Genomic DNA, 20,677 nt, shown 5'->3' on the forward strand with positions numbered 1-20,677 from the left:
CACTAAGAGTCAAATTAACAGCTTAAGTTGTTTCATAGTACTTCATCCAACGCAGAAGATACTGGCAACAACTTCGGACCGAATCATCAAGATTTCTCCTCAGCCCGCAGATCCGATGCTCCTCAGCCTAAAGGCATCTTGCAAGTATCGTACATTTGAACACTAAACAGCGATTTAGTATTGATTTTTAAACCACCTTTGTCAGCAAAGGTGTTTTATTACTGAGGAAACTGATGATTCTTTTCCAGATTGTCTTTGACTTTTTCCTATAGCTCCATTTCCGGCCCCACTTCCGGTTCAACTCTATCATTGCTCATTCTTACTTACGTATGTGCGTGTATGTTATGTGTTTGTTAGTTTAGTTATGTGTTTGTGAGTTAGTTAATAAAGATTGTGCACAATACATGTTTGGTTCTGACTCCATCTGCTAATAAATTGCCTCTTAAATGATTTAGATCTTGACTACCTGCTCTGAGTAGTACGGTACAATAAGAATGTTGCTTTCCATAACCTGGAAATGAACATTTCTTAGAGTTAATAAACAATTAACATTGAGTGTTCACTGGACAAACAGGTTAATTGATTGTAATATTAATTTGAATGTAGCTACATCAAGTTAATCCGATTAACTGATTCACATATTCATAATTAATCATAATTAATAATCATAATGAGTTATGAATAATTATTAATATTCCCCCTTTGAGTTAATTCGCTACATTTGGTGGAGAACGAAAGGCATCATTTTAAGCAATTGTTTGCAGACAGACCCAGTAATCAATCATGTGTTTTTGCATAAACTTTATTAACATCTTATACATGCACATACACATTTCTGATAAAATCAGCAAAACTATGGTTTGAATGCACGTTCCCTTGAACGGCAGAAAGTTCCTCAGTGCTATAATGCATGTTTAAATTGTACGAAGAAGCTAACCTGAAATTATCGAAGAAATCATAATTTCAGTTGTTAAACGAGCTTAAGACTTTTTCTGACGACGGAATCTCAGATTAGCAGCACGTACAAAAGGGTACCAGCATAAACTAACCTGATCTTGGGCGAAGAAACCCCCACTTTCAGCTTTAAATGCATAAGCCTTCTTCTGATGACAGAATCCCAGATTAAGCAGCATAAATTTACCTGTTTGACGAAGAAATCTCACTACAGCGTTAGTAATGGTGTTCTGGGCGGCGCTCCTCAGCCACTGATTAAGGCCTTTTTACTATTCGTTGTGCCATCGTATTCATATCAATGCACTGGACTGCTCATATGAAACCGTCGCGTCGAATTTGTGGTGTAAATTCTAGCCTAGCTAACTAGCAATTCACCATTGTCTGTGAAGTGATGTGCTGTTGTGATTTGTGAGTTATGCATTGTCACGCTAGGGTTCTCAGTGCAGACTTACAGCACAATTAGAATTCTGCTCTATTCTGGTTGTATTGTGAGCTAACATTGGTCTCTTGGCAACGCATGACAACAGGGCGTGTGAGAGCAGACACCTCTAAAAGTCTGATAACAGCACCCACGTCACAGACCGTTGTGCAAACAACAACTGCGTGTAGCCAAAGCTAGCTCTCTAGCAACCCTACACGTATACCCTACAAGTTTAAACCCTTTACCTCGACTAAAAGCTGCTAGCACCCTGCTAACACCTAGACCCGTTCGAGCATGAAGTGTAACATTCGAACCAAAGACTTGACTTTGGGACCCTTTTTAGGAGGGACTTTGGAACTGTTGATGGGGAATACGAAGCTTTGTGAAGCTCCGAATCAAACGAATCAATTGCGTCACAAATGATTCACTGTTTCAAACCGCTCAAAGCGCCACAAGCTGGTGACCCCTGCTGGTCAGAACAGTAAGTGCAGCAAAAACTTAACTCAACGAGACATCTTTAATAAACATTAAAGATGTGTTCCACTTCCAGGTCGAGAACGCTGTGCGCGTCTGTGCTGCCGCTTCACACCTGGACTGTTTGTATGTTTTTCTACATGTTTTTCCACCGTTCTGTTTGGATTATTTTTTCAGTATTCTGTCTGGATTACTCCATTTCTCACTGCTGATCTTTGAACTGACTATTATCATTATCTAACTCCTGTTGTCTGTGAGCTTGCCACCGGGCTGCTGCGAGCCCTCTACCTGTTAACGCCTCCACCACGCTCGGCTCTTCTGATGGGTGAGTTACCACTCTCTCAGTCGGTTGCGCTGTTCATTTAATAGCTTAATAGCTTGCTATCTGGGTGTGTTGTCTCTGCTGTTTTTGGTGAAGTGGCGTTCAGGTCCTGGCTAACGTGGTTTTTGCCTGTGATCGGCTCGCATTTGCTCAGTACTAACATGCCTCGGGCAAAAGTTTTTCTTTTTTCTTCTTTTATCTGCCTCATTTTCTATCTCACTTCCATAATGGATATTGGATATTTACCATCACAGCTAAGGGCCTTGAACTGCTACCCGCGTCTCGATTCTGTGACGTATAAATGCTGCCGGAGTCTAGGGATTCTCTGCTGCCCACGATACATTCACCGCTCACGGCATGTCTTCAGAAGTACCTTTTGCTCTAAGCCTGATTCCCTTCCGTGCATCTGGATTAACCATAGATTGTCGTCCATGACCAGACAGTTACCCGCCGGCAATACTATACATCGCTCTTTAATTTATCTCACTGATGCCCAGCAACATACCGCTAACTTGAATTCCCTGCATCGTCACTTTGCACTTCTGTACTGTCGATCAATATCGGACAAAGCCCCTTATCTCAATGAAATTATCACTGACAATAAGCTTGACATTTTTCTTCTCACTGAAACTTGGCAAGTTCTGGATGATTTTCTGCAGATGAATCTTCTCGCACCTGAAGGATATAAGTATCTGTCCAGACCTCGTCTGCATGGTAAAAGGGGTGGTCTCGCTGTCATTTATCGAGACAATCTCCGACTCACGCAAATTAATTTTCATGATACCAATTCATTTGAATATATGGTATTGAAGGCTGACTCTCTTATAATTATCTTTCTCTATCGTCCTCCTAAAGCCCTGTCCAACTTTTTTTCTGAAGTCAGTGAACTGTTAACCCTTGCCTGTTCATTGTCATTTCCCATTCTCCTGCTTGGTGACTTCAATATTCATGTCGATACTGTTTGCTCTAACACTAATCAATTACTGTCTGTTTTTGAATGTTTTAATCTGACTCAGCATGTTCATTTTCCTACCCATACTCGTGGTCATATCCTTGATCTGATCTGTACATCAAGGGTTGATATCTGTTCCATCTCTTCCTCTGACACTGGTATCTCTGATCACAAACTTCTTGATTTTAGCTTAAATCTGCCTATGCGTAAGAAATGCCTTAAAACTGTTATTTCATACCGTAATCTGAAAGCTATTGATACTGCATCATTCTGTACCTCTATTGTTTCTTCGAACCTCTCTGATGTCTTTGATATATCTTCTCCCTCCATGATATTATCTAACTATCACTCCATAATTTCTGAAATCTTACAGCAGCATGCTCCTATTAAGACCAGAAGTGTCCCTTCTTCCCACTCTTCTCCTTGGTATACCTCTGAGCTCCGTATTCTTAAGGCTACTGGTAGACGACTTGAGTGTCTCTACAGAAAAACCGGTCTTACTGTACATTATTTAGATTTTCTTGATCATCTCAAAATATACAAATCTGCTCTCATCTCGGCTCGCTCTAGTTTTGTCTCTGCCACAATTCATAAATCAAGTAACAGGCCAAAAGCATTATTCAATACAATAAATAAGCTTACTAAACCTCCACCCCAAGACACCATAGCTTCAAATGAGCTTTGCTGTTCTTTTCTGGATTATTTGCTTGAAAAGACTGATGCTGTCCACCAATGCTTCTCTACTGATACAAAGCTCAACTATCCACCAAATCTATCCAGTCAAACTCTGTCTTGTTTTTTTTGACGACCCCATCTTCTGTCTCTAAGTTAATCTTGAAATCCAACTCTTCTTCCTATCAACTTGATCCTGCTCCTACTTCTCTCCTGACACTTTGCCATTCTTCCATCTCTGCACCTATCTCTCACTTTATCAATACATCTCTTACCTCTGCTTCATTTCCTCTACCTCTCAAAACTGCTGCAGTTACCCCTGTTCTCAAGAAATCCAACCTCGACCCCTCAGTTCTATCTATTTCAAATTTACCCTTCATAGCTAAATTACTGGAAAGCACTGTTGCCTCCCAACTCCAGTCTTTTCTAGTTGAAAATAATCTCTTTGATCCCTTTCAATCTGGTTTTCGCCCCCTCCATAGTACTGAAACTGCACTTGTAAAGGTAGTGAATGATCTACGGCTTTCTGGTGACTCTGGTTCTCTGTCTATACTTCTGCTACTTGACCTCAGCTCTGCCTTCGATACCGTCTCCCTTGAATTACTTGTTTCTCGTCTCTCTGATTTGGGTATTTCTGGTACTGCTCTTTCTTGGTTCTCTTCCTATCTCTCTGACAGACAGTTCTATATCTCAGTTAAGGATTTTCGATTACCTACTGTTCCCCTGAAGCGAGGTGTTCCCCAGGGATCCGTTCTCGGGCCTTTATTATTCATAATTTACATCATACCACTAGGTCAGATTTTACAACATCATGGTCTTAACTATCACTTTTACGCTGATGACATTCAATTATACTCACTCTGCACACCTACTCTACCTCCCCAAACTGACAAAATCTCCGCTTGTGTGAGAGACATAAAAGATTGGCTTAATTAAAATTTTCTGAAACTCAACATGGACAAAACTGAGATTATTTTCATTGGAACTCCCTCACTTACCAGCAATATTTCTACCAATTTCACCTGTGAAATTGCTGGTTCTCACATCAAAACATCCAATACTGTTAAAAATTTAGGTGTAATCATCGACTCCACCCTTTCCTTTCAGTCTCATATTACCTCTATTACCAAATCTGCATTCTTTCATCTACGTTGCATTGCCCAACTCCGTCCCTTTATCAGTAACAAAGAAGCTGAAACTGTCATCCATGCATTTGTCTCATCACGCCTTGATTACTGTAATGCCCTTTTCATTGGTCTACCTGCCAGCTCCATTTCCAAATTACAATACATTTAAAACTCTGCTGCTAGAATACTCACCCATACCAAGCGTTCTGCTCACATCACCCCAATTTTATATGATCTCCACTGGCTTCCAGTTGCCTACCGTATTAAATTCAAAATTATCCTGCTCACTTTCAAATCTTTGCATGGCTTGGCTCCCTCTTATCTTTGTAATATGCTCATCCCCTACACCCCGACTCGCTCACTACATTCCTCTGACTCTGGCCTCCTCGTTGTCCCTCGGCATCGCCTCTCTTCAATGGGGGGCAGATCATTCAGTACTATCGCACCCAAACTCTGGAATTCTCTCCCCCGCTCACTCTGTTGTGTTTATAATATCTCTGAATTTAAATCATTACTCAAAACTCACCTGTTTTCTGAATGTTATACCTCTGATTTGATGAATTGATTGCTCTGCATTATTTCTAATATTTCTCTGAATGTTATGTCTCTTAAGTCCTGTTTGTATTTTTGTATTTGACTCTATTCTTCTGTATGCTTCCCTGTCCATTATTGTTTTCATCATCGTCTACTTGTATTATCTCTTCCTTGATAATTGTAAAACGTCCTTGAGCCCTGGAAAGGCGCTATATAAATAAAACGTATTATTATTATTATTCACAAATGTTTTATTGAAGTTGTAATCAATTAAAGGCGATCAACGAATCATCTAATATCCTTAAACATGAGGTTTCTGTTAAGACATGATATTTCAGTAAACTGTAGGGCTCATTTATGAAAACTGGGCCAAATCAGACAAACAAGAGAGTTTTAAAAAAATGTCTCTTCCCTTTATCAAATGCGTCATTTAAATGTGTTATACACATTTCATATACAAATCATGTATAGACATGGGTCCATGAGACTTAGAGACAAACCATTGAAATTTCAAATTAGTTTGAAACAGCTATGACGCATCACGAAGCCTCGTTTACTGAAATCACGTGACTTTAGCAGTTTGATACACGCTCCAAATCACTGATGCAAGACAAATGATTCGCACGGGTTCTGAAGCTTCACAAGGCATGCCTCAAAGGCACCCATCACTGGTTTAAACCATTTGTGTGTGTGTGTGTGTGGTCGTCTTTATTATTTCGACTTTATTCCTCCCCTATTCTATTTTATCTTAGTTTATTTCCTTCACTCACTTTGTTAAGCCTGAATATCCCTATTCAGTCAAGTTGAATTTAAATTGAAATTTAATTAAATCAATTTGTTTAGTTACCTATCATTTAGTCTCCTAGAGCTATAAGGAAATTACAAGTTCACTTTGTATTTTAACATTATTCCTCAATTTTATTTCTATTTCATTCAAATACTTTGTTAACCTGACTATCCCTATGCAGCCAAGTTGAATTTAGTTAAATTTGAAAATTTAATTAAATCAATTTTGTCTATTTACCTTTCCTTTAGATTCCTAAATCTATAAGTAAATTCTAATTTCATTTTTATTTCGACTTTATTCCTCCTCTATGTGTCTTATTTTATTTCATTCACTTTCTTTTTGTTATTTTACCATCACCATCTACCCTCTCTTTATAGGATTACAGTAGTTCTAGAAACTGTTGTTTCCTTAATGAGGTATAATGAGTTATAGGTTATTAATATCCTAATTCCTATCTCTTAGCTACCCTTCCTCACTCCTTAGTGCCGAGTACATGAAGTACGGCCACCGTCCAATGCACTTTTGGCTCTGGAAAGGACTAGAAACACTTCCCTTTGTTTCTTTTCCTTTTGACCTCAAGGCATTTGGTGTTTCTCTGTTAGCCTAGAGATGAGGTGATTACTTGAACAAGTGATACCTGCTTGGCCATATCTCCTAATAAAACTAAATAGGTAAAACCCTCTTTTCTTCCTTTCCCCTTTCTGATTTCATCTTATTGTTTTTTTTTCTACCAGTTTGTTCTATTCGTTACCCTTATGGTGACAACCTGTGGAAAAAGAACCATCAGTATTCTGAGTAATAGTTTAACGACATGTACCAGCCCAGTCATCAGTCAACACAGCTTACCGCTGTCAACAAAGATACTCAAACCCCTTAGTTGTGACCAGCACTAAGTCTCATACTGGCTTCCCCCACTTCAGCTATTCACTCCCTACATGGCCCACATAGCTGTTCTGTACGAAACTTGCATTTGCCTGTGCCATCTCTCTCTCTCTCTCGTGTCCCCATAAGTATGCCAGTTTGCCTAGGACATCCAGGTCTGCCATCCAGGACCCCCTGGAGACCCAGCAGAACAATGTGATGGACACCCTTCAGCCAAAGCAGTCAACGACCTGCAACGGCAGAGCAAGGAACGGCGAGATTGGCAGCACAAGCAGACACTTGACACCCGGCCTGAGCCACAAAGAGCTTCATCTTCTTCTTAGCCCATGCTCATATGGGCTTCCAACAGGATGTAAATGAACGAACGCTCCAAGTCACAGAGTCCCACAGAGAACTAACCCACTCAGCGTGAGAAGGCACAGGACAGATGCAAGGACCCTGACAGAGCAGAGCAACTGAGGGAGGTGACCAGTTTTCAGGCAGCTATGACCGCTGTTGAACTTCGCCACTTAAAGAACGTAAAGAACTGTTTGAATTTAAAGAGACACTAAAGCTAAGGCCCTTGAAGGCCATCTGCATGCAGAGCTGAAATCCAAACACTGACTCGGCAATTCAGCAGCGTGGGAGACAAACTCGTTGTGGTCCAAAAAGAACTGAAACAGTCCGACCAACTGCAAATGGACCCCACAAAGAAAATGCACCCTGATGGACTTCACAGCAGCAGCACAAGCTCCCCCAGCCCTGCACAAAGAGGGGGTGGGCCAGAGCCCGCTGCTTAGCAGACCACAGCGCCCATGCCAACATATAAGACATCAAATTTCGCCCGAAGTCTTTGACTGGGATGACTTACCAAGACAAACTCTCTGTTCTGGAGCACAGCCAGCCAGAATCGCGATGCTCTCAGACTTCCAGCAGCTGAAACCAGCCGGCATAAAGGATTTCTCAGACCCAGAAGTCTGAACGCGGATTGAGTGCTGCCCTCAACACCAAGCAGGGCAGATCTGAAAGTCTCAATGTTACTGCCACAGACTCAGACAAACCTGAAAGGAATGGAGGACACCAACAGGACCTTTGCCACCTACACCAGTTAATCACCTTTTTGGGCAGCACGTCCAGCCAAATTAATTATAGGTGGAACACTGGAAATTTAACAATTAGATGTTTTAGTGATGAAAATTAATGGCACACAGTAAGAGACAGTCTGACCTTTGGCCATAGCAAATTTGGAGTCTCTAACTCAATCCCTCTAGTGCCACCAGCTGTCCAAATTTGCACTCATGTTTATGCTAATAACTTTTGAACCGTAAGGGTTAGAAACAAAATCCTCTGATTCCTTGGGTCAAGACAAATCAATTGCACCCTATGACGTCATTTTCCGTCATGAAAATTTTCATAAATGTGGTCTCGTCAGATTTGGGGTATCATACTTAGTCGAATGATATCCAATTTTCCCCTATCAGCCATTTTGGCCATCGGCCATTTTGAATTTTGTGTTAAAATGCTGTATTTTCTGAACGCATTAGCAGATCATCACAAAACTCGGTATGGGTCATCAGCACGATGCCCTGAAGGAGCCTGAGAAGTTTTGAACCAGCGCCACCTAGTGGTAAAATCAAATATTCAAATGCTTATAACTTTGGGTGTGGTCGACTTATTTTCACAAGAGTCATCTTCTTACACTCCTGCATCCCTACTGAGTCCAACGATACCAAACATGTTTGGTTTCTACTTATGGTTTGTCCGCCATGTAGAATTTTGCGGAAAACCTGCTTTTTCGAACTCCTCCTAGGGCGTTACTCCAATTTTCACAAAAATTGGTACAGATCATCGTCAGTCCATGCTGACAAAAAGTTATCAAAAGCTTTCTGATAAACTCAACCATTCTCAAATAACACGCAAATTAATTTAACGTAGACCACCTAAATTGGACACAAGGCTGTATGTCTGCAACACTTTATCATATTCAGACCAAACATGGTACATGTCATCACAACCATGACCTGAGGCGACATGCAGCGTTTCGGAGCAGCGCCACCTACTGGTCTGGAGATACGAAAAATGTTTTTTTTTGCTTATAACTTCTGATGGGTTTGTCCAAAAATCATACATTTAGTCTCGTTGGATTCGGGGCATCATGTCGAGTCGAATGATGTCCAATTTTACCATATCGGCCATTTTGAATTTTGTGCTAAAATGCTGTATTTTACGAACGGATTAGCATATCATTACGAAACTTGGTATGGGTCATCAGCACAATGCCCCAAAGGAGCCTGAGAAGTTTCGGACCAGCGCCACCTAGTGGTAAAATCAAATATTCAAATGCTTATCAATATGGGTGTTGTCAACTTATTTTCAAAAGAGTCATGTCTTTAGACTTCTGAATCCCTGCTGAGTCCAACGATACCAAACATGCTAGGTTTCGACTTATGGTTTGTCCACCATGTTGAACTTTGCGAAAAACCTGCTTTTTCGAACTCCTCCTAGGGCGTTACTCCGATTTTCACAAAAATTGGTACAGATCATCTTCAGACCATGCTTGCAAAAAGTTATTAAAAGCTTTTCGATAGATCCATCTGTTCTCAAAAAAAGGCACAAATGAATTCGACGAAAAGCTTGAGAAATCAGACTTGAGGTTATATCTCCAAAACGCTTTATCGTATTCTTTCCAAACTTAGTACATGTCATCACAAGCATGACCTGGGGCATCATGCAGAGTTTTGGTGCAGCGCCACCTACTGGTCTGGAGATACGAAAAATGGCTATTTTTGTTTATAACTTCTGATGGGTTTGTCTAAAAATCATAACGTTGGTCTCCTAGGATTCAGGGCATCATGCTGAGTCGAATGATATCCAATTTTCCCATATCGGCCATTTTGAATTTTGTGGTAAAATGCTGTATTTTACAAACACATTTGCATATCATTACGAAACTCGGTATGGGTCATCAGCACAATGACCTGAAGGAGCCTGAGAAGCTTCAGACCAGCGCCACCTAGTGGAGAATTTTTTTTTTTTTCATATGCTTATAACTTTTGATCTTGTTGGCTTATTTTCACATCCTTATTACTCCTGAATCCTTGCCGAGTCCAGCGATACCAAACATGCTAGGTTTCGGCTAACGGTTTGTGCGGCGTGGTGATTTAGCGCTTAAAAAATGATTGCGAATATCTTTGAAACCATTAGTCCGATCGAGACGAAACCACCGTATGAAACACGGAACCTAAGCTGGTTAACTAAAAGTACTAGCCCAAATGTTAAAATTTTGATAGGAAGTGGCAAAAAAATCAAAACAAAGTCGTTCATGGGTCATTTTTTATGATCTCATACATATAAATGTCTATAACTCCAAAACAAAATGAGATATTTTCACCAAATTTGACAAACACATGTATGGGGTCACCCTGAGGACACATAAAAAAATTGGTTGGATTGTGCCTCTTGGTGGCACTATAATTGAACAAAACACAAAATTGCCATTAAGTGCTATACAGTATTATGATATAAAATGTTCTATTATATGAGTGCATTGGTGTACCATTACGAAACTCAGTATGTGTCATCGGCACCATGCTTTGAAGGTTCTCAAATGGTTTCGAGACAGCGCCACCTTGTGGTCAAATGTTGTAATAACATTTATTAAAAATACTAATTGCTTAATGTAAATGTGGCCTATTGTAATGAGCCTATTGTGATGAGCTTTTCGATAGATCCATCCATTCTCGAAAACTGCACAAATTAATTCGACGAAAAGCTCGCCAAATCAGACTTGAGGCTATATCTCCACAACGCTTTATCGTATTCAGACCAAACTGGGTACATGTCATCATAAGCATGACCTGAGGCAACATGCAGCGTTTCGGTGCAGCGCCACCTACTGGTCAAGAGATACGAAAAATGGCTATTTTTGCTAATAACTTCTGATGAGTTTGTCCAAAAATCATAAATGTGGTCTCATTAGATTTGGGGCATCGTGCTGAGTCGAATGATATCCATTATTAACATATCAGCCATTTTGGCCGTCGGCCATTTTGAATTTAGTGCTAAAATGCTGTATTTTATGAACGCATTAGCATATTGTCACAAAACTCGGTATGGGTCATCAGCACGATGCCCTGAAGGAGCCTGAGAAGTTTCGCACCAGCGAAGTGGTAAAATCAAATATTCAAATGCTTATCACTTTGGATATGGTCAACTTATTTTCAAAAGAGTCATCTCCTTAGACTCCTGAATCCCTGCTGAAGCTCTTGAAGTCTATGGCAGCCCATAGAACTGCTTGCGGGAAAGTTGTGAAATTTGGCACACAGTTAGAGGACAGTCTGACCTTTGTCCATTGCAAATTTGGAGTCTCTAACTCAATCCCTCTAGCGCCACCAGCTGTCCAAATATGCACTCATGTTTGTGTTAATAACTTTTGAACTATAAGGGTTAGAAACCTCTGATTCCTTGGGTCAAGACGAGTCGTTTGCACCCTATGACATCATTTTCCGTCATGAAAATTTTTCTGCCATTTTGAATTTTCTGAAAAACCTACTTTTTCAAACTCCTCCTAGGCCATTACTCCGATTTTCATGAAAATTGAAGCAGATCATCTTCAGACCATGCCAACAAAAAGTTATTAAAAGCTTTTTGATTAACCTAACCGTTCTTGAATAATACGCAAATAAAATCAACGTGGAGCACTCCAAATTGGACTCAAGGTTATATCTCTGAAATGCTTGATCATATTCAGACCAAACTTAGTACATGTCATCACAAGCATGACTTGAGGCATCATGCAGCGTTTCGGCACAGCGCCACCTACTGGTGCAGAGATAGGAAAAATGGCTATTTTTGCTCAAAACTTCTGATGGGTTTGTCTAAAAATCATATTTGGTCTCCTCGGATTCGGGGCATCATGCTGAGTTGAATAATATCCAATTTTCCCATATCGGCCATTTTGGCTGTCTGCAATTTTGAATTTTGTCTGGCTTGTTGTGCCGCTTTTGTGCTTGGCCCCGTAAATGCTGCTTGCAGCTATAATTAGGGGCCAAGCACCGAAGGTGCGTAGGCACCTATTGTAATCGTTAGTTTTCTTATTATTATTAGGGGCCAAGCACAGAATGTGCGTAGGCACCTATTGAAATCGTTAGATTTATTATTATTATTATTATTATTATTATTATTCCGCTCTTGAACTCCATGGCAGCCCATAGAACCGTATGCTAAAAAGTTGTGAAATTTGGCACACTGATAGAGGACAGTCTGAACTGTGTCCATAGCCAATTTGGAGTCTCTAACTCAATCCCTCTAGCGCCACCAGCTGTCCAAAGTTGCACTTCTGTTTATGCTAATAACTTTTAAACCATAAGGGTTAGAAACAAAATTCATAAAGAAATCATAAATGCGGTCACGTCAGATTCGGGGCATCATGCCGAGTCGAATGAGTCGAATGATTTTCATGAAAATCAAATCAGATCATCTTCAGTCCATGCTGACAAAAAGTTTTCAAAAGCTTTCTGATAAACTCAACCATTCTCAAATAACACGCAAATTAATTTAACATAGAGCACCCAATTTGGACTCGAGGCTGTATCTCTGCAATGCTTTATCATATTCAGACCAAACTTTGTACATGTCACCCCAAGCATGATCAGAGACTACATGCTGAGTTTCGGCGCAGCGCCTCCTACTGTTCTGGAGATAGAAAAAATTGCTTTTTTTGCTTATAGCTTCAGATAGGTTTGTTCAAAAATCATAAAGGTGGTCTTTGTAGATTCGGGGCATCATGCCGAGTCGAATATACAATTTTCCCATTTTGGCCATCGGCCATTTTGAATTTAGTTTTAAAATGCTGTATTTTATGAACGCATTAGCGTACCGTTACGAAACTCGGTATGGGTCATCAGCACAAGACCCTGAAAGAGCCTGAGAAGTTTCGCACGAGTGCCACCTGGTGGAGAATTTTTTTTTTTTTCATATGCTTATAACTTTTGATCTGGTTGACTTATTTTCACGGGAGTCATATCCTTAGCGAGTGTCATTGTCACCTCACTCTGACCATACCACATTAATTTGGTCACAGCACCACCTATTGGTCGAAAGTGATAAAAAAGTAAATCTTTATTATTGACTGAATATATATCATTTTTCAGCTCTTTTGCCTAGAATGATCTTAATAGGTCTTTAATTGCTCACTGTTGCAGTTAGTCTGATGCTCCCAGCCATGTTGGCTGGCTTGTTGTGCCTTTTTTGCTTGGCCCCGTAATTGCTGCTTGCAGCTATATTTCTTCTTCTTCTTCTTCTTCTTCTTCTTCCGCTCTTGAAGTCTATGGCAGCCCATAGAACTGCTTGCGGGAAAGTTGTGAAATTTGGCACACATTTAGAGGACAGTCTGACCTTTGTCCATTGCAAATTTGGAGTCTCTAACTCAATCCCTCTAGTGCCACCAGCTGTCCAAATTTGCACTCATGTTTGTGTTAATAACTTTTGAACCGTAAGGGTTAGAAACATCTGATTCCTTGGGTCAAGACGAATTGTTTGCACCCTATGATGTCATTTTCCGTCATGAAAATTTTTCCGCCATTTTGAATTTTCTGAAAAACCTACTTTTTCATCTTCAGACCATGCCAACAAAAAGTTATTAAAAGCTTTTTGATTAACCTACCGTTCTTGAATAATACGCAAATAAAATCAACGTGGAGCACTCCAAATTGGACTCAAGGTTATATCTCCGAAATGCTTGATCATATTCAGACCAAACTTAGTACATGTCATCATAAGCATGACTTGAGGCATCATGCAGCGTTTCGGCACAGCGCCACCTACTGGTGCAGAGATAGGAAAAATGGCTATTTTTGCTCATAACTTCTGATGGGTTTGTCTAAAAATCATAACTTTGGTCTCCTAGGATTCGGGGCATCATGCTGAGTTGAATAATATCCAATTTTCCCATATCGGCCATTTTGGCTGTCTGCAATTTTGAATTTTGTCTGGCTTGTTGTGCCGCTTTTGTGCTTGGCCCCGTAAATGCTGCTTGCAGCTTTAATTAGGGGCCAAGCACTGAAGGTGCGTAGGCACCTATTGTAATCGTTAGTTTTCTTATTATTATTAGGGGCCAAGCACAGAATGTGCGTAGGCACCCATTGAAATCATTAGATTTATTATTATTATTATTATTATTATTCCTCTCTTGAACTCTATGGCAGCAAATAGAACCGTATGCTAAAAAGTTGTGAAATTTGGCACACTGATAGAGGACAGTCTGAACTGTGTCCATAGCCAATTTGGAGTCTCTAACTCAATCCCTCTAGTGCCACCAGCTGTCCAAAGTTGCACTTCTGTTTATGCTAATAACTTTTGAACCATAAGGGTTAGAAACAAAATTCTTTTTTCCTCTGATTCCTTGGCTCAAGACGATTCGAATGCTTTTCCATCATGAAAATTTTCCCGCCATTTTGATTTATCCGAAAAACCTACTTTTTCGAACTCCTCCTAGGCCATTACTCCAATTATCATGAAAATTGAACCAGATCATCTTCAGACCATGATTGCAAAAAGTTATCAAAAGCTTTTTGATAGACCCATATACTTCCTATATATTATCCCAAGCATGACCAGAGCCTACATGCTGAGTTTCGGCGCAGCACCACCTACTGGTCTGGAGATAAAAAAATGGCTATTTTTGCTTGTAGCTTCAGATAGGTTTGTCCAAAAATCATAAAGGTGGTCTTTTTAAATTCAGGACATCATGCCAAGTCAAATGATATCCAATATTCCCATATCAGCTATTTTGGCTGGCTATTTTTAATTTTGTGCAAAAATGCTGTATTTTATGAACGCATTAGCGTATCGTTACGAAACTTGGTATGGGTCATCAGCACAAGGCCCTGAAGGAGCCTGAGAAGTTTCGAACCAGCGCCACCTAGTGTTTTTTTTCATATGCTTATAACTTTTGATCTGGTTGACTTATTTTTACGGGAGTCATATCCTTAGCGAGTGTCATTGTTACCTCACTCTGACCATACCACATTAATTTGGTCACAGCGCCACCTATTGGTCAAAAATGATAAACCAGTAAATCTTTATAATTGACTGTGTATATAAATTTTCAGCTCTTTTGCCTAAAATGATCTTAATAGGTCTTTAATTGCTCACTGCTGCAGCCATGTTGGCTGGCTTGTTGTGCCTTTTTTGCTTGGCTCTGTTGTTTAATAATGATCAAAAAAGTTTAACTTTTGCATTAGCGGATATAAAAGGGTCATTTCAAAATGTGGCCTTGACCAAGTGTCACCTAAAGCCAGATATCTCTTCGAGGAATGCTCAGATCTTTCTGAAAATAAGCAAGCATGTATGACATGACTCTAAACAAGCAATTTCATGGAGATCAGGACAACAGTGAAAACAAGTATTTTCTTCTCAAAGCCCAATTCTAACCCTGAGAAACCTAGTGTTGCTATGGAACCCAGTTTGTCCCTCTCTTCTGAGAAACCCAGTTCTAAACCTGAGAAACCTAGTGCTCCCATGGAACCCAGTTCTAAACCGGAGAAACCAACTGCTCCCATGGAACCCAGCTCCTCTCCATCTGACAAGTCTAGCTCTAGTCCTTCAGAGAAACCCAGTTCTAAACCAGAGAAACCTAGTACTCGTATGGAACCCAGTTCATCCCTCCCTTTTGAGGAACCCAGTTCTAAACCTGAGAAACCTCGTGCTCCCATGGAACCTGATTCTTCGCCATCTGAGAAGTCCAGTGTTAAACCTGAACTCAAGTTCCCAGGTAAAATAGAACAGTTAAAAAGGTGTTGAATGACAATGTTCTGTAATGGCAATTTCCTGAAATTGTCATTTGCCATCAGATGGCAGTAGAAGGCCACTAATATAGATCAAGATTTCAAGATTTTAAGGTTTTGTCATTTAATATCCCTGTGGCTATAGCCACCTGACCAGTCCAATTGACTTGAAATTTGGCATGCAGTGTCCTGGTCCAAGGGAGCATGATAATCTATGAGGACATTGGCGTATCTCAAAAAACATGGCCGCCATCGGCCAATGAAGTTTGAGGACCTATTAGACAAGGTTAACGGAGGCCAATCGGAACGAAACTCAGTGGGCATGTTCGACTCATGGCCCTAGAGGTCTGTAAGAATTTTGAAAGAAATCGGCCACTAGTTGGCGCTAACGAGTTTTACGCCTCTGTAATCATGTGGTGGTTCACAATATGCATATCATTCGATAGATCTCCTCATTCTGAACAACAACTTTGCCTCAAGAACCAATGCTGTCAATCAAATCGTTCATTAATTATTCGCAAATATGTGAAAAACCTACTTTTGCGAACTAGTCCTAGGTTTTTCGCCCGATCGAAACAAAACCAGTGCAGGACAATTCTCTGGACTCTCTAGATCAATAATTATCAAAAAAAAGTTGAACTTTACCCTTTGGGTCGCTGTAACAGGGTCATTTAGAAAATGGGCGTGGCTAAATATACCCAAACACCTATAAAGCCTAAATGAAAACTCAGAACTTCACGAAATAGGTGAGCTCATGTAGCATATAACTCTAAAGAAGCACGCCAATTTTTGTGTAGATTGGACCATAGGTGGCGTTATAATTGTGAAAAAACTTTAAAAAAACATATGTTTTTAATGGTTTTAGATGAAAATGCATATAACTTTGGATGTAGTCGACTTATTTTCACGGGAGTCATGTCTTTGGACTCCTGAATCCTTGCCGAATCCAACGATACCAAACATGGTAGGTTTTGCCTTTTGGTTTGTGCTACGTTGTGATTTAGCGCTTAAAAAACTTTTGCGAATATCTTCAAAACCGTTAGTCTGATCGAGACGAAACCAGCGTAGGAAACACAGAACCTAAGTTGGTTTACTAAATGTTAAAGCCCAAATGTCAAAATTTTGATAGGAAATGGCAAAAAAAAGTCTTTCATGGGTCATTTTTTATGCTCTCATATATATAAGTGTCTATAACTTCAAAACGAAATGAGATATTTTCACCAAAATTGGCACACATATGTATGGACACACTCTGAGGACACCCCCCCCAAAAAAGGTGGAGGTCGAGTAATAGATGGCGCTATAACTGTCTAAAAACCTTTAAAAAACATATTTTGCCTCTGTAAATTGCCTGAAACTGTAATTTTGTGTCACCAGATGGCAGTAGAAGACCACTAATATAGTTCAAGCTTTCAAGTTGTCAAGGTTTTGTCATTTAAAATCCCTTTTAAACTACATAAATCCTTATAATAACATTACAAATCACATTTTGTCAAGGTTTACCACTTCATTTGTTGTATGTTTTTGCAATAATATAACATTACAATTACATTTAGACTAAAAATGATGATATTTAAAGGGGAAACCTGGAATAAGCATTTTCTTACCTAATCATTGTTCTCAAATATCCATATATCCATATATATCGCTACTCAGATACTTGGAATCGTCAAAATCGGTCAATAGGTGGCGCTACAGCGATCAAATGTGCGAAATGGCTCATAACTCCTAGACCGTTTCTCCCAGACTCAAGTGTCTTATATCATTGGAAAGCTGAGCCCAGGACGAACAAAATGTATATCTCCGATTTCTAGAAAACATTTCTGCCATTTTGAATTTTGCAAACTAGTCCTAGGTTTTTTGCCCAATTGGAACCAAACTAGTGCAGAAATGTTCTCTGGAGTGTGATTATCAATAATTATGAAAAAAAAGTTGAAATTTTTATTCACGGTCGCTAAGGGGCATAAAAATCTCCATAATGGGAGGAGCCACTTTTACTAAAATGGCTATAACTCAAGAAAGAAGTTAGATATTTGCACCAAACTCGGTACACATGTGTAGGGGCTCAATCTTTGGTCACAATAAAAAAATCGCGTCGATTGGACACTAGCTGGCGCTATAACTTGAAAAAAACCTGAAAACAGCTGTAACTATGCAACCGTTTGTCCGATTGACTTGAAATTTGGTATGCAGTGTCTTGGTCCAAAGGGGCATGATAGTCTATGAGGACATTGGCGTATCTAAAAAAGAAAAGCCGCCATCGGCCAATGAAGTTTGAGCACCTATTAGACAAGGTTAATGGACCATAGGTGGCGCTATAACTGTTAAAAAGCTTTAAAAAATATGTTTTTAATGGTTTTGGATGAAAATGTGTATAACTTTGGGTGTGGTCGACTCATTTTCACATGTCATGTGCTTAGACTACTGAAACCTTGCTGAATCCAACGATACTAGACTTGTCAGATTTCGGCTTATGGTTTGTGCAATGTTGAGATTCAGCGCTTAAAAAACTTTTGCGAATATCTTCGAAACCGTTAGTCCGATCGAGACTAAACAACCGTAGGAAATACGGAACCTAATCTGATTAACTAAACATAAAAGCCCAAATGTCAAAATTTTGATAGGAACTGGCAAAAAAATCCAATCAAAGACGTTCTTGGGTCATATTTTATACTCTCATATATATAAGTGTCTATAACTTTAAAACGAAATGAGATATTTTCACCAAAATTAACACACATATGCAGGGGCACACTCTGAGGACACCCCAAAAAAGTGATGTAGATCGGGCAATAGGTGGCGCTATAAATATAATACCTTTTTATGTGCTTAAAGGCCTTAAATGCTTGAACCCCGGTAAATGCTGCTTGCAGCTTTAATTTCAATTGTATCTTTGATCAGTTGTATTTATTTGTGTGATTGCTAATTTGTTTATTTGTTCATTTTTAATTATTGAGTGTTTACTTGTCTTTAATAATGCTTGAACTTTAATTAGTTTGGCTAGTTGTTTTTACTATGATATATTTAAACCACTGGCAAAAGTTCCTTGTGTAAGTGTTCTTTAGCCTGTTGATTTTTGTTCATGGTATTCAGCTACAAACTTTAGGGTGCACTGTAGCTTGATCAAAATTTTAGAGGAGGGCGTTTATAATGGGGCATTGGATTAATGATGGGGGAGGGTGAAAGGGGGTTTCACGCTCTTGCTAAACGTCATAACGCCGCGTTGGCTAACGCCCCCCACCCTGTATTTGCTGGAAAAGTTAGGGAACACCGTGAATGTATATCTGGAGAATTTAACAACAACAAAAGGAGTACATCAGGAATACGGTTTATGCTGGAGTTAGTAGAAACCTTTACCACGGATGTTTAAAAATGATCGCGAGGGAAACGGAAAGATCGTTTGTACCTTGAATTTTAAATGCTGCCCAGCTAATCCGTCTGGAAAGTTAGTTTTGTCCGAACGAAGGAGAAAAAACTACCGAGGAAATGGCGGAAACCAAAATAATATATCATATAGACGAGGAGGAGACGCCGTACCTGGTAAAGATTCCCATCTCTTCGGAAGAAATCACACTGTTGGACTTTAAACAAGTCCTCAATAAACCTAACTACAAGTTCTTCTTCAAATCCATGGATCAGGACTTCGGGTGAGTTGCGGCCGTAACCGCGCATCCTCTTTTCAAGGTGTTTCGAGTGTAGTTGTATCATGGTTCAGCGATTGTATCAGATGGTAATTCTAAAGTATTTGGGAATTTACTACAGTGGTAAATGATTACCATACACCATGATATTTACATGGTAAAGAACAACATGGTACATGTAAAAAATACATGGTACTATTATTTTACCTTCTCTTACCTTCTTCTGTACGGAATCAGTAATCATGGTTCTCAAATGTACCTAAAAATACAGTGTTAGTCGCATAATACATATTCAAAAAATGTCAGTACTATGCCATGTCTCATAATCTGTGTTATTATGGTAAAGTTCCACGTGCAAACAACATGCATGGAATTATGCTTAAAAAGATTACCATGGTTTTTGGACTACCATGATACACGAATTGGAGTGCAATGGTATATGCCAAAGCACCATGATATTACCATGTCATACAATCACTGCACCGTGGTACAGCCACAGTACAGTTTTGTAAGTATATCATATCAACAACAACAACAACAAAAAACATTAAACATGGCATTCATTTCGTGGTATCACAATACCATGTCCGAAACCCATAATTTTTTTAATTAAATTTTTTCTTTTATCGCATTAATCACACATGGCACCCATACAGAATGAGTGCTAAGATTTAATTTCACAGCAATTTCTGCTAGTTTGGCAACTAAATGTTTAGGCTATTTGTCTTTTTTTTTTTTAAGGTAATCTCAAAGGTAAAAACTAAGTTTCTAAGAGTATAACTAAGGTGTGCATGTTTGTAGTAGGAAAATCCCCTAAGTGTTTACTGTAAGAAAGTGTAGATATTTAGGACTCTAGTTAATGTGACTGAGGGGAATGTGGGTTTAGAGCAGCTGTTGACACACACCAGTGATGCTGCACATGACATGTCACCATCAGTTTCCCCTCCATCTACACAAACAAAGCCTGCAATTGTTGTCTATATTTGTATTATATTTGACACACACACACACACACATTCATATTTATATGAGAGAGAGAGAAACTTTTTTTTACTTTTAGTCTTTCTTGATTTTAAAGGGGTTGTATAATGCCATTTTTACAAGATGTAATATAAGTCCCCAGAGTGTGTATGTGAAGTTTTAGCC

The 20,677-nt window shown here is 39.5% G+C and overlaps 2 protein-coding genes across 3 annotated transcripts in view; one reads left to right on the forward strand and one right to left on the reverse strand.

Moving 5' to 3' along the window:
- Positions 1-312: 312 nt before the first annotated feature.
- The window catches only part of LOC127512647 (integrin alpha-L-like), a 343,148-nt gene continuing 322,783 nt past the window's right edge, over positions 313-20,677 (reverse strand). The window contains exon 22 of the transcript XR_007930234.1: positions 313-322. The gene's annotated coding sequence lies outside the window, so the exon portion shown is untranslated. The remainder of the gene's footprint in view (positions 323-20,677) is intronic.
- The window catches only part of LOC127512658 (segment polarity protein dishevelled homolog DVL-2-like), a 73,369-nt gene continuing 71,812 nt past the window's right edge, over positions 19,121-20,677 (forward strand). For both annotated transcript variants that reach the window (XM_051893783.1, XM_051893785.1), the window contains exon 1: positions 19,121-19,537. In XM_051893783.1, coding sequence (XP_051749743.1) covers positions 19,377-19,537 — 161 coding nt within the window. In that variant the 5' untranslated portion in view covers positions 19,121-19,376. The remainder of the gene's footprint in view (positions 19,538-20,677) is intronic.

The sequence above is a fragment of the Ctenopharyngodon idella genome, chromosome 5, assembly GCF_019924925.1.
Source record: "Ctenopharyngodon idella isolate HZGC_01 chromosome 5, HZGC01, whole genome shotgun sequence".
Classification (NCBI taxonomy): domain Eukaryota; kingdom Metazoa; phylum Chordata; class Actinopteri; order Cypriniformes; family Xenocyprididae; genus Ctenopharyngodon; species Ctenopharyngodon idella.